This window comes from Mobula birostris, chromosome 7, assembly GCF_030028105.1.
Source record: "Mobula birostris isolate sMobBir1 chromosome 7, sMobBir1.hap1, whole genome shotgun sequence".
Lineage (NCBI taxonomy): Eukaryota > Metazoa > Chordata > Chondrichthyes > Myliobatiformes > Myliobatidae > Mobula > Mobula birostris.
Genome location: NC_092376.1, coordinates 71909515 through 71924381, shown reverse-complemented (window position 1 = coordinate 71924381; position 14867 = coordinate 71909515). Strand labels below are relative to the sequence as shown.

Below are 14867 nucleotides of genomic sequence, written 5' to 3'. Positions count from 1 at the left end.
AATCTGTAAAACCTCTATTAAATTTCAGCTGTATTAATTAAAAGGTTATGTTCATTTTTTTCAAATACTATTAAGTTTACACAAAGTGGACTAAGTACATTAACATTAATTTTATCAGTGATTCAGATCACTTATGGAGTAATAAAAGTCAATAATATTGTTGCTGAATTCATTTTCAATGCATAACTGCAATTTTCAGTGGAATAGGATACCACAGCTTTGTTTCATATTAAAATAAGCAGGCATCAACTTGCCATTCATTCACCTTTTCAACTACTGTGGTGGCCCATAGTACCTGAAAGTTTAACTGACACACATTATCCAAGGTCCCCAAGAAGCTAATCAAATTAGACTAACAGTTCAAGACTACCATTGATTTCTTCAGTTCTTAGTATCACCTGTAGAACCAAAGGGCTTACTTGAAACATCTTTTTACAATTTTTTTCAATTTATATTTTAAATTTTCTAACTGTAAGTTGCAACAGTATTCATAAATTCACAGAAGAAATTTAGATAAAAGCTTTGATCTTTTTGCCCCCAGAAAATTATTAGCACCTTACAGGAAGTCACTTAAAATTCTAGCTTCCTTTGTGGTAGACTTCCAGTTGCTAACCACAATTTACATAGAAGTTCAAAGTAAATTATGAAAGTACATATGTCACCAGATAAAACCCTGAGATTCATTTTCTTGTGGGCATGCACAGTAAATACAAGAAACACAATAGAATCAATGAAAGATCGTACACAACAGGACAAACAAACAATGTGCAAAAGATAACAAGGAGTGCAAAACAAGCAGAAAAAATAATTATAATATTAATATTAAATAAGCAATAAACATCAAGAACATGAGATGAAGAGTCCTTGAAAGTGAGTCCATAGATTGTGGGAGCAGTTCAATGATGCAATAATAACTGCTCCTGAACCTGGTGGTGAGAGTCCTGAGGCTCCTGTACCACCTTCCTGTTTGCAGTAGCAAGAAGAGAGCATAGCCTGAATGGCGGGGGTCCACGATGATGAATGTTGCTTTCCTGCAAAAGGCCTCCTTGTAGATGTATTCAATAGCAGGGAGGGCTTTACCTGCGATGGACTGGATTGTATCGACTACTTTTTGTAGGGTCTTCCATTCAAAGGCATTGGTATTTCCATAACAATCCATGATGCAACCAGTCAATATACTCTCCACCACATATCTATAGAAGTTTGTCAAAGTTTTAGATTACATGCGGAATCTTCACAAACTTCTAAGAGAGGCGCTGCCATGCTTTCTTTGTAATGACACTTACATGCTAGACCCAGGACAGGTTTTCTGAAATGATAACACCGAGAAGTTTAAAGTTGTCGACCCTCTCCACCCTGATCGCTCAATGAAGACTGGCTCATGGGATCTCTGGTTTCCTCCTCCTGAAATCAATAATCATCTCCTTGGTCTTCCTAAGAGGTTGTTGTGGCACCACTCAGCCAGATTTTCAAACTCTCTACTATGTGCTGATTCGTACTATGTGCGGAAGGTGCAGGATCAGTTCATTCCAAAGGGGAAGAAAGATCCTAAGGGGATTAAGGGGAGGCCGTGGCTGACAAGGGAAGTAATGGACAGTATGAAAATAAAAGAGAAGTATAACATAGCAAAGCTGAGTGGGAAGCCGGAGGACTGGGAAACTTTTAAAGAGCAACAGAAGGTAACTAAAAAGGCAATACGCGGAGAAAAAATGAGGTACGAAGGTAAACTAGCGAAGAATATAAAGGAGGATAGTAAAAGCTTCTTTAGGTATATGAAAAGGAAAAAAAATAGTTAAGACCAAGATTGGGCCCTTGAAGACAGAAACGGGTGAATTTATTATGGGGAACAAGGAAATGGCAGATGAGTTGAACAGGTACTTTGGATCTGTATTCACTAGGGAAGACACAAACAATCTCCCAGATATAATAGTGGCCAAAGGACCTGGGGTAATGGATGAACTGAAGGAAATTTATATTAGGCAGGAAATGGTGTTGGATAGACTGTTGGCTCTGAGGGCTGATAGGTCCCCGGGACCAGATGGTCTGCATCCCAGGGTACTTAAGGAGGTGGCTTTAGAAATCGTGGATGCATTGGTAATCATTTTCCAATGTTCTATAGATTCAGGATCAGTTCCTGTGGATTGGAGGGTGGCTAATGTTGTCCATCTCTTCAAGAAGGGAGGAAGAGAGAAAACAGGGAATTATAGACTGGTTAGCCTGACATCGGTGGTGGGAAAGATGCTGGAGTCAATTATAAAAGATGAAATTATGACACATCTGGATAGCAGTAACTGGATTGGTTCCAATCTGCGTGGATTTACGAAGGGGAAATCGTGCTTGACTAATCTTCTGGAATTTTTTGAGGATGTAACTATGAAAATGGACAAGGGAGAGCCAGTGGATGTAGTGTACCTAAACTTTCAGAAAGCCTTTGACAAAGTCCCACATAGGAGATTAGTGGGCAAAGTTAGGGCACATGGTATTGGGGACAGAGTACTGACATGAATTAAAAATTGGCTGGCTGACAGAAAACAAAGAGTAGCGATTAATGGGTCCCTTTCGGAATGGCAGGCGGTGACCGGTGGGGTACCGCAGGGTTCAGTGCTGGGACTGCAGCATATTAATGATTTAGATGAGGGAATTAGAAGTAACATTAGCAAATTTGCCGATGACACAAAGCTGGGTGGCAGTGTGAAATGTGAGGAGGATGTTATGAGAATGCAGGGTGACTTGGACAGGCTGGGTGAGTGGACAGATGCAATTTAATGTGGATAAATGTGAGGTTATCCACTTTGGTGGTAAGAACAGGAAGGCAGATTATTATCTAAATGGAGTCAAGTTAGGAAAAGGGGAAGTACAACCAGATCTAGATGTTCTTGTACATCAGTCATTGAAAGCAAGCATGCAAGTACAGCAGGCAGTGAAGAAAGCTAATGGTATGCTGGCCTTCGTAACAAGAAGAATTGAGTATAAGAGCAAAGAGGTCATTCTGCAGCTGTACAGGGCCCTGGTGAGACCAGACCTGGAGTACTGTATGCAGTTTTGGTCTCCAAATTTGAGGACGGACATTCTTGCTATTGAGGGAGTGCAGCGTAGGTTCACAAGGTTAATTCCCGGGATGGCGGGACTGTCATATGTCGAAAGATTGGAGCGACTGGGCTTGTACACTCTGGAATTTAGAAGGCTAAGAGGGGATCTTATTGAAACATATAAGATTATTAAGGGATTGGACACGCTGGAGGCAGGAAGCATGTTCCCGATGATGGGTGAGTCCAGAACCAGAGGCCACAGTTTAAGAATAAGGGGTAGGCCATTTAGAACAGAGTTGAGGAAAAACTTTTCCACCCAGAGAGTGGTGGATGTATGGAATGCTCTGCCCCAGAAGGCTGTGGAGGCCAAGTCTCTGGATGCTTTCAAGAAAGAGATGGATAGAACTATTAAAGATAGCGGAATCAAAGGTTATGGGGATAAGGCAGGAATTGGATACTGATTGTGGATGATCAGCCATGATCACAGTGAATGGCAAAGCTGGTTCAAAGGGCTGAATGGCCTACTCCTGCACCTATCGTCTATTGTCATCACCTCCTTTGATTTGGTCAACAGTGGTGTTGCCATACATTTGGCATTGGAGCTGTGGTTAGCTTCATAGACCTAAGTATTAAGTGGGTAGAGCAGTGGGCTAAGCATACAGTTTTGTGGTGCACCTGTACTGATGGAGATTGTGAGGAGATGTTGCCAATCACAACTGAATGGAGTCTGCAAGTGCGGAAATTGAGGGTCCAGTTGCACAAAGAGGTATCGAGGCCTAGGTCTTGGAGCTTTTTGATTAGTTTTGAGGGGCTGATATTGAATACCAAGCTGCAAGTCAATGAAGAGAATTCTGATGTATGCATCATTGCTGTCCAGATGTTCCGAAGTTGAGTGAAGAGCCAATGAAATGGCACCTGCTGTTGACCTGTTATCACAGTAGGAAAATCAGAGTGGATCAAAGTTGCTTCTCATCACCAGGCTCTCAAAGCATTTCCTCATAGTGGATTTAAGTGCTACAGGATGTGAATATCTGAAAATATTAAGGTGCAGCCTTCTTCATCTCGATTTATTGGGATATAGTAATGCAAGAGCTAGTATACTGAAATTAAACAGATGAAACATAGAATTCTACAGCACATTACAGGCCCTTTGGCCCACAATGTTGTGCCCACCATGTAACCTACTCTAGAAACTGCCTAGAACTTCCTTACTGCATAGCCCTCTACTTTTCTAAGCTCCATGTACCTATCTAAGATTCCCTTAAAAGACCCTGTTGTATTCACTTCGACCACCTTCTCTGGCAGTGCATTCCACACACCCACCACTCTCTGTGTGAAAAACTGGCACTCCCCTTGCACCTACTTCCAGGCACCTTAAAACTATGCTCCCTCATGATAGCCATTTCAGCCCGGGCAAAATCCTCTGGATATCCACACAATCAATACCTGAAGCAGAAATAGTAACATTTTATATTTTTTATGGGATATAGATCAGCTAGTGATGTTGAAGTTATGGTAATTTAACCATTTGTCAATGCTTGCCTTTACAACTCCTACAGGATGTCTACAGGATGTCTTTCCCGTGGAAGTTACACTCTATTCAATGAAACTGGGCTCTATATCAACACACACAAAATGCTGAAGGAACTCAGCAGGCCAGGGAGCATCCAGGCAAATGAACAGTCAATGTTTTGAGTCAAGACCCTTCTTTCCTGTCACTTGAACTACAATGCATATTACATTCACCCTGCACTGCCAGTGTAGGAGGAGAGGGATAGAAACCAGTCAGTCTGATGCATCTGCATTATTAAACAGAAATCATTCACAGTTCATATGGCGCTTACATTGAAATTTAAGCATAGTAGTTTAATAAAATAAAAATAAATAACTTTAAAAAGTACAAGTAATGAATAAGATCAGAAGTTTTAATGACATAAATATCCTTTATGCACCAGGATTTAGGCCAATATGATCAAAGCCAAGATAAAGTATATTTATAAATGCCAATGCTTTTAAATAAAATATATTTATAAATGCAATAGGAGACTAAATATACATTACAGAACATTTCTCTAATTAGCTAAACTGGCACCATTAACCAAGAATTTCATAATGGATTTTGGTCATCAGAAAAAGGTTATTAAAAGGAGTTGGGTTCCTTTTACACAAATAGACATTTCACTGGCCATTTGTAGAGTTAGTATCCCAGTTCCATTGCCTGGGGAAGTATACACAAGAAATAAAAGTTTTTTGGGTGACATTTTTGTAATATAGCACTTCTATTATGATGAGAGACAACTAATTCAGTTTCAGAGCTCAATGATATGACTGTTATTGCTGGCTTTGTTAAATAATGCAGACATTTGCAAACAAATCATTTTACTTTATTCACAAACCATAGAAAATTATACACAGATGAACTAAAGATACAATAGCACCTTAACCACTAATTGCCAATGAGTATCTATTAAAGCTTTCACTCATTTCCATAATTAGTGGAACACATCTTTTCAATTTCAGTAAAACAAAGTACACTCAATGGCAGTTTCAAATTTGTATCCTATTTCTTCAGCAGAACTCTGGAGAAACTAAGTGGAAAGTTCTGACACAAAGATGCTGATCTGTACAAAAATCATCAATTATGGACAAGGAGCAAGAGCTGCCATCAGGAGTTCCATTTTATAAACAAAGTTACGTCCTTCCATCTTACTCCACAGTACTTCCTTGTATGGTCCTCGAAGATGATTCCATTTACTGTCCTGCATCACATCACTCTTGGGAAGATCTTTGCACTGACTTCTAGGAAACTGAACCACCACTCTACAGCCACTTTCAGGCCCATTCCGTACTGTAACAAGAAATGACATATGATAAGAATCTTTAAAAAATTTACACACTTTCCACATAAGCGTACAGTAACAACATCGGAACGTAGGAGTGCTCACTATCCAACAGATGTTTATGCCGCTGCACTGGAAACCATTTAACACCAAAAATTAAAAAGAAACACTGCAAGTGACTTAAGATTCCCAGCCATTGTTCTGCTTGCTAATATTCTACAAAGGACAGAATACACTTGGAATTGAAAAGCAGCTGAAGGAGGTATATATTAGATATACAAATGCACTTAAGCTGTGTAATGTATCCGTGTTTGCTGAACTTAAATGATAATGTTTCAATTATTGTAAGATATACATACCTGAAATTGAATATTCTCCATTGGGTGAAGCTACAGTTATTGCAGAAGCATTCCCAATACTCTCCACTGGACCCAGGCCCACATGATTGCTGAAGCTCAGCAGGTGCCAGCCCATTACTTTGGCCAGCTGCTGAACTGCATGCACCTGGTGTTGTGACATCTATTAGAGACACACAAAAGACTTGGTTACATACAAATCAGGGCTCTGCATTATGACATCTGAAAAGCAGAAAGTTATTTCTTTAATATGAAATCAAAGCCTTCAGGCTGTTCGTCAAATGACACAAGATTATCTCTACCTTGTTCATAATGTGCCTACTTGGATGCAATCCTTCAGGTGCAGTGGAGTTAAGGACCATTAGCTAAGCCATACAGGTATACGACAAAATATATTTTCATATCCTCAAAAATATTATCAAACCAGACATCTTATTCTATAACATGCAAAAGAAAACCAATATGTACACAATGTTCTAAAAACACCATTCAGGCTGCTGGAAATGGCAGCAATTCTACGTTGATTTTCCATCATTTCTGCACACGCATATCACCAAGCTGATGTGCATGGAGAAGTGGTAAATTTAACCACTCATGTGCATGGAGAAGTGGTAAATTTAACCACTGATTCTCCAAAAGCACTTTGATCTTGGTCCCAAAGCAGAGCATCAACTTGTCACAATTCCCATTCAATAAACCTACAGAAGATGGAATATCTAGTCTATCTACTTGAAATGAGGGGGAGGGCTGTGAGGGAATTAGGAAATTTAAATTGAGATTATGTTTAAAATTTTTCCCAAGAGCTTTGCTTTAACTTTTAATTAAAGTTATAATTCAGTGATTTCTGTTAGTTCTTAGATGTTCTTGAATAAGACATTCAGAAACGAAGTCCTTTAGAGTCTTGATTGTTGGTCAGATGTCTTAAACCTTGAAGATCTAAGGTCTATTCACCTTGGACAGATTCAACCTTAGGAAGCAAATTCAATGCTAAGGGGTTTTGGAAACCAAGTCTGAGTTGACTAGTTGGGTCTGCGAGCAGCACGTTCTAATTCCATATATTATAAATATACTTTATTGTACAATGTAAAATAAGTATGGTTATCACTGCCAGGATTAAAAGCGGCATCATTAAAACCTTGTTGTTTTAATGCATTTTTATGCCGTGTTTTTATATCATTCACAATAATTTGATTGTTCATGATACCATTTCTTTCATATGGTTACCTGGGAGAGAAGGAAGTCCTGCAATTCCTGCTCCTGATGAGATATCGTAATTACTCTACCATCTCTGTGCACCACCTTAATCTGTTCAATACCAATGTTTAATTGCAGCTGAATTGATCTGAGATGAGAAGAAAAAAGTCACATTGAAGCAGGAATGCCATTTCTGATTCCAGCACTACAACTTTCTTATAAATATAAATCTATATAGTATTGCAGATGATGAGAATGCAAGGAAGAACAAAATATCATCTATATTGAAATGTGGGTAAATAAAGGGCTAAACTTGGTCAGGTTAACAGAAATAAAATAATTCATCTCTCCCTCTCCCCCCTCCTCTCTCTCTCACTCACACACACCACTCAAAAACCTTAAGATCAGAAAAGTCTCACCTCAAACGCTTTGAATATACCCCATCTTCAAATACTCATATAAAGCACCTTAATTCAAATGTTAGCAAAGATCCAAATACAATCAACATTTACTTTTTTAAAAACTCTACAAAGTCATCATTGTACAATTACTCACTTGCAAATCTGTTCATAGCCTTGGGATGTTATCAACACTTTAACACTAGATTCATACACATCATTAATGTTCGACCAATGAGCCTGTATCTGTGGATCTTCAATACGACTGGCCAAGCTATCAATTGTCCTTGCAGTTCTAAAGTTAAAAGCAAACAGAGAAAAGCTAGTATGACTATTGAAAATTCCTTGTAATTTGTTTCATATGATTACACTTTGAAATTTAAAAAAAAAAGAACCTAGCGCTTTCCCAGTGTATATGACAAATAAACTCTCCTTGGGCATCCAGTGGGTACAGGTATCAATTACAACAACGTTTCAATGTCAGATTCTGCCAGAAGATGGCAGAGCTTGTCATCAAAATGTCAGTTATAATTGATATCTGTATCCGGCTGGAAGTCTGTAAAGTTTATTTGACACCTTGAAATACTTTGGTATGCTTAGGGTTGCATGTTATCTACATAGGATTTATTTGAAAATAGGCCAGGTAGCACTCCATTGCCTTCTGTCTTTAATGGGTTTGCTACCCTTCTTTTAAATGCTTCTATAACCATTGCTTGTGGTACAGAATGCCACTTATACACCATTCTGAATAAAGAAGTTTCTTTTGAATCCTCTTGCATATCTTGATGAGCATCTAATAATAATGGCCTTGAGTTATGCTTTTCCCTATAAATGGAATTCTCTCTGCATCCATTTGTGGGGGAAAAAACATAATTTTGTAAATCTACAAGCTTTTAATTCACTTCTCAGCTTTTCTTCATGAGAAGGAAAGACCTGGTCTATTCATCCTATCCTCTTTTCTGGTATCACCCTTGTAAATTCTTTCTGCACTCTCCTATTACATCAGTATCCTCTTTATAATACACATCCAGAACTCAGTGTGTTCAGATACTGATCCAAAATTATAATCTCTACTTTTAATTTTTATCCCACTAAACTTTAGCACTCACTTTTTATTTTAAAAGAAGCACTGCTTAGTGAGTAGTGAGTAGTTTATTTGTTCTCCAAGATCATTTTGTTCCTCTACCTCAACTAAACACTGACCTTCCCAGTTTTCTTTACTGATCATTAAACAAAATTAATAACATAATTTTAAATTAAATACTAGATAATTTTAGATAAGAGAATGCTCTATACACAGTGCTTGCTAGTCCTCAGCAGTGGAGGATTTCATACTTTTTAAAATCTAGTAACATTTATTCACATTACCTTTAAATTAAAGAATGCAAAATTACTTATCCTGAAAGAGCCAACAATAATATTCTGCTCTGAATACTTCCAACAAATTTAGTATTTTTCTACATCTACAATTTACTCACCTACGTCTCAAAAAGATGTGTTTAGCCTGTTTTATGATCTTCTCCAGTAATCCTTCATTCTGCTGTAAGGCACTGATCTCTCCTTTGTCATATGCCAGGGGTCCTGCTAACCTCATTCTCTTCAGCCCAAAAGGTGCAGTAGCTGGGTGGGGCATCACTGAAGAACTCAAGGTCTGTTTATGGAACTGCAAGATAAATTTTAAGGTTTATTAAGCACACAAGTAGAATGGACTACACAGTTCCTCAATCCTGCCCTACCATCCAATAAAATCATCAGTAACACTGGGATGGTATTGGGTTTGCTGACCGCTACGTTCTAAACTCAAACGGAGATCTTAAGCCTTATCTTATATAAATAGCAATGAGAGAGGTTATGCCGTAGCTCCCAATCTTCAAAGACAATTTCACTTTCCTGTTTATCATCCACGGTGAGCTTAGCTACCAATTCCCACTATTCAAGCAGTGAGTCCCGTCTCCCAAGGAGAAGATACTTCCAGCTAACAAAGTAGCTTAAAATACAGTTCATTTATTTTCAGTGATACACATTTAAATCCAAACAACACTCTCAAAGCACATTTAAAACTCACATAGGATTTCTGTCTTAAGCATTTCCAAAGCACAAAGTATTTCCAAAACATAGGTACAATTTCTATAATCTAAAAAGACATACAAAGAAGTCATTCATCACAGAAATTGAACCTAGAGGAACAGATTCCAGTTTACTCTGTGTTTTTTTCATGCTTCCTGATGCTCCTTACACCATTTCTAATAAGCCTGAACTGCTGTCTACATAAATACAGCTTCTTAGCCACTTGGATGACTTCACACATGTGATTATTTCCCCAGCTACACTCCTTACACAAAGTCTAAAAGCCTCTTGAAGACATAGTTACCAGCTACCTCCAATTATGCTGTAAAGCTAACTTCTCTAATTACACAAAACTCCCAACTATAAACACATCAGTTATTGATATGCTAAATGGCATTATCCATCTGGCCAGCAAGCTTCCTTGAACTAACCAATTTAGCATTGTCTGTTTTGAAACAAACCAAATTAAATAACCCATTGTCTTAGACTACATCTCCCAAGCAGCAATAAACTAGATGTTGTGAACTAGCATCTGCTTTATACAGCTTGTGTGTAAAGCTGCTTTTTTAACTTCAAGCTGATTACTGCTTGCTATTTACATTTAAAAACCGAAGACTGACTCCTGTTTACAACAAGAAGCTAACTAAGTATTACTTGTAAGTTTTCTTACAACTGTTTGTGATCTTACAAGTGGCAGCTGCTGTGTTTAGAAAGAGAGCTTTGCAAACATGAGCAAGAGGCCCACTGGCCCAAGAAGCAAACATCCATCACAACTCAAGAAAACGTTTCCATCTGGTCTACACATCTTGCAATTCCATTTGTGTATTGCTCTCAGCTTTCAATACACCTTGCAATTTTTTCACCTCCAGCTTCCTCCACTTTACATTTCACTCCAAATCTCTTCCTCACTTGTTATAGCCATATCTCTAAAAAGTAACACACTCACTTTACGAGCAAGAGAAAATCTACAGATGCTGAAAATCCAAGCAACACACACAATATGCTGGAGGAACTCAGCAAGCCAGGCAACGTCTATGGAAAAGAGTACAGTCAACGTTTTGAGCCGAGACCCTTCATAGGGGCTCATTCCTCCAGCATTTTTTGTGTGTAACTTTACTATTGTTCCTCTTTTCATTAACTGACAGGGTGATTGTGACCCTTCGTTCCTACGTAGGAATCATCCTGCCCAATGCAATATTCACCAATGCCAGATACAATCTGTTTAATACCCATGCCTGTAGGTTGCCTCCTTAGGTGGCTTGACCTATACTGCTCTCAGGCAATAAATACTTCCATGTTAATGCAACTGAGAATACACAACAAATATCATTTTCTTTTCAGTAAGCACAGAGCCCAGAATAAAACAGGATAACAAACCTTCACATTATGCTCCTCAAAATTCTTAATTTTTTCTCAGTTTTATTCAATAATCCCCTCCACAATTCTTAATTTCTCAAAAGGTTTCTTCTAAACAAAATAAATAAAACAGATCTCTCTACTTAATTTTCTGGAAAATTATTCAAACATAACATAGTAAATATGTGCGTTCATTCCAATGAAATAATCAACCTGGAGCAGGATCAATGTCCTTTGCCCCTTGTTTGACTTTTCTTTTTAAAGAATTCCTTGTATCCATCTTACATCATTTAAACAAACTTCCAGCTTTATTTATTTCCTACCTATAAAACTATTATTTATCAACCAAAACAAAATTCTTTCCTCATGATGTATTCAGTTTTCCATTTGCAAAAACAAAACTAAGGTAGACTATGTTGCTATAGAGACAAAGAGCTTTAAATTTTTTTTAACCAGTTTGTTTTTGCTATTTTTAGAGTATCAGGACAAGTGTTTTGACTGGCCCCAGTGGGTTTGAATTTGTGATTTTTAGTCTAAATGGCACAAAGGACAGTAACCGGCTTTAGAAGATCACTTGAACTTTGCTTACTGTCAGAATTTTTCACCATGTCAACAACTTAATGACCAAACAATAAAATTCAAACACAGGATTCTAACCTACTGGAAATGTAACGAGTACCTGAAAACCTCACTACAACTTTGTCCACTGCTTTTTTCTGCCCAGTATTTAATCCCATATCTATGGACTACAAAATTTCAAAATAAAGTTCGAAAGTAAATTTATTTAAGTACAAATGTCACCATATGCTCCCATGAGTCATTTTCTTGTAAGCATTCACAGTAAATACAAAAAACACAATAGAATCAATGAAAGACCCACAAAACAGGACAGACAACCGATGTGCAAAAGACAACAAACAGCACAAATACAAAAAGTATTAATAATAATAAAACAGCAATAAATATCGAGAACATAAAATGAAGAGTCCTTGAAGGTGAGTGAGTCTATAAATTGTGGGAACAGTTCAGTGATGGGAGTGAGTGAAGTTATCCCCTCTGGTTCAACAGCACAATCATAACATGTAAATTTGATGAGAACAAAGGCCTATTCATGGTGGAAATCCAGTTCACTAGTATTTCCTCTCCTTGACCATTTACATTGCTTGCTTGTTTTATTAATTAATTAATTAATGAGCTGCAGCGCAGAATAGGCTATTCCTGACAATCCCCTAATTTAATCCTAGCCTAATCATGGGAAAATTTACAATGACTAATTAATTTACCAACTGGTTTGTCTTTGGGCTGTGAGAGGAAACCGGAGTACCCAGTGGAAACCCACGTTTCACAGGAAGAACGCACAAACTCCTCACAGGCAGCAGTGGGAATTAAACTCGGGTGGCCTATGCTTGTAAATGTTGTGCTCACCACTATGCTACTATGCACATTTCGTGTTGTGCAAAATTCAACGTAGTTCACTCTACCAGAAGGCAGAACAAAAAGTGGCCTAATATTTTAAAAAGCTTTGAACATTACATGCCTTAAGATCTCCAAGATTATTATGTTCAGATCCTCCACATTTCTATTATTTATGCAAACAATTCCAAAAAGAACTGCTTGGCCTTTATTGCTGCACAATCAATATGCCTAAATGCCTAACAGTTTGACAGTGCAGAAAAGGGTGCTTTGGCCCACTGCATCCATGCCCACCTCTACGCAAATCTACAATAATCCCATTTGCCACATGGGTCCTATTTGCAATTAATTATACATACGTATACACAGATACACCTATATAACTCCACCACCACCTCCAGCAACAAGTTCCAGGTATCAACCAACCCTTCTGTAAAAAATGTTCCCCCAAAATCCTCTTCAAAGCTCTACTTTCATTTTAAATGGACCCCCTACTATGGGGGGAAAAAAGGATTCCGGCCATCCACTCTATATACGGCTCTTGTAATTTTGTATTCCTCTATAAGGGTCACTCCTCAGCCTCTTTCATTCCAGTGTAAACAAACACAGCCTAGGTAATCTTTGCCCATAACTAAAGTCTCCAATGCAGACAACATCCAACTGGAGAGAGACTGTATTTTCATTTTTAAATCTTTTTATTAATTATTATTGAAAATCAACAACAGAGAAAAATACATCAAAATAATCAAGACAACATATCCATATGTAGAATAAGAGTTAAACTATCAACCAAGCTGAACAGTATATCAATAATAATAAAAAAAACAAAATGTTAAAGCTTTCTTTTTATGGAAAAAGAAAGAAAAAAAGAACCCCTGCTAACTAAAACAGAAAAAAACCCCTAATAACAAAAAAAGGGGGAAAAAAACCCATTTGGAGCACAAACCCAGAGCTATACGCCATACAAACTTCCATTTAAAAAAAGACATCAATCCGCCAACCAAATCCATTTACCCAAGCATCAGAAAAGGACCATCTTAATTAACTCAAATCAAATGATAATAACGGGCAAAAGAACCCCACCTTTTCTTGAAGTCAAATCAAGGATTTTTTCAACTTCTGATTTTTTCCAAACTAAGACATAACATCACCTGAGAGAACCATTGTATCAAAGTGGGAGCAGAGGCATCTTTCCATTTTAATAAAATAGGCCTTCTAGCCAATAATGTGACAAATACAATTATGTATTGGTCAGATATAGAAATACCGTGAATATGTTGAGGAATTATACCAAACAAAACTGTCGATTTATTAGGTTGTAAATTGATTTTTAAAGCTCTAGAAATTCTAGAAAAAAGATTTCCAAAATTGTTTCAATACAGAACACGACCAAAACATATGTGTCAATGTAGCTGTCTCAGTTTTGCATCTATCACACTGACTATTTACATTAGGAAATATTTAGACAATCTCTCTTTGGTCAAATAATAGCGATGTACAATTTTAAACTGAATTAGAGAATGACTGGCACAAATCGAAGAAGAGTTAACCAGCTTCAGAATTCGCAACCAATCCTCTGTTATCAAGGTCATGTTAAGCTCTCTTTCCCAATCTTGCTTAATCTTAAGTAAAGGATAGTTATCCTGTTGTAATAGTAAATTATAAATTTTCCCAATGAAACTTTTCACTAAAGTGTTTTGTAAAGTTGCAACATAAAGTACCAGACTTTATTCTTTCTTCCAACCTATGAAGATAAATATGCCATCAGCATTTGTCACCAAATGTTTCCAACTTCAGGGAAGTATGGATAATAATGACAAGAACAAAGTTCAATGTTCCATAGCATCCTACCAAAATGACTTTCCAAACTGTACACTTTGCATATGCTGGCATTAAATTTTATATATGTCAAGCTATAGCCTTAGGGAGCCTTCGTGCTATGCACACCACCAACTTTCTTGTCATTTACAAGCTTACTGATCATCCTTCTTACACTCACATCCACGTTGTTAGCATACACTACTAAAAACCAGTGTCCCAGCATCAATCCCTGCAGTACACCATTGGTCAAAAGTTTGGTCAGAAAAAAAATTCCTTTTACTGTTACCTTCTGCCTTTTATCACCAAGTTATTTTAGGTTCCAATTAGCCAACTTGCCTTGGATCCATTGTGCCTTAATTTTCTAGATCAGTTTACCATGAAAAACATCAAATG

The 14867-nt window shown here is 37.5% G+C and overlaps 1 protein-coding gene across 1 annotated transcript in view; it reads right to left on the bottom strand.

Moving 5' to 3' along the window:
* Positions 1–4928: 4928 nt before the first annotated feature.
* Positions 4929–14867, bottom strand: part of med17 (mediator complex subunit 17) — a 31608-nt gene continuing 21669 nt past the window's right edge. Inside the window, exons 8-12 of the mRNA XM_072263390.1 lie at positions 9296–9480; positions 7975–8112; positions 7450–7567; positions 6229–6388; positions 4929–5877 (exon numbers count right to left, since the gene is read on the bottom strand). Coding sequence (XP_072119491.1) covers positions 5669–5877; positions 6229–6388; positions 7450–7567; positions 7975–8112; positions 9296–9480 — 810 coding nt within the window. The 3' untranslated portion in view covers positions 4929–5668. The remainder of the gene's footprint in view (positions 5878–6228; positions 6389–7449; positions 7568–7974; positions 8113–9295; positions 9481–14867) is intronic.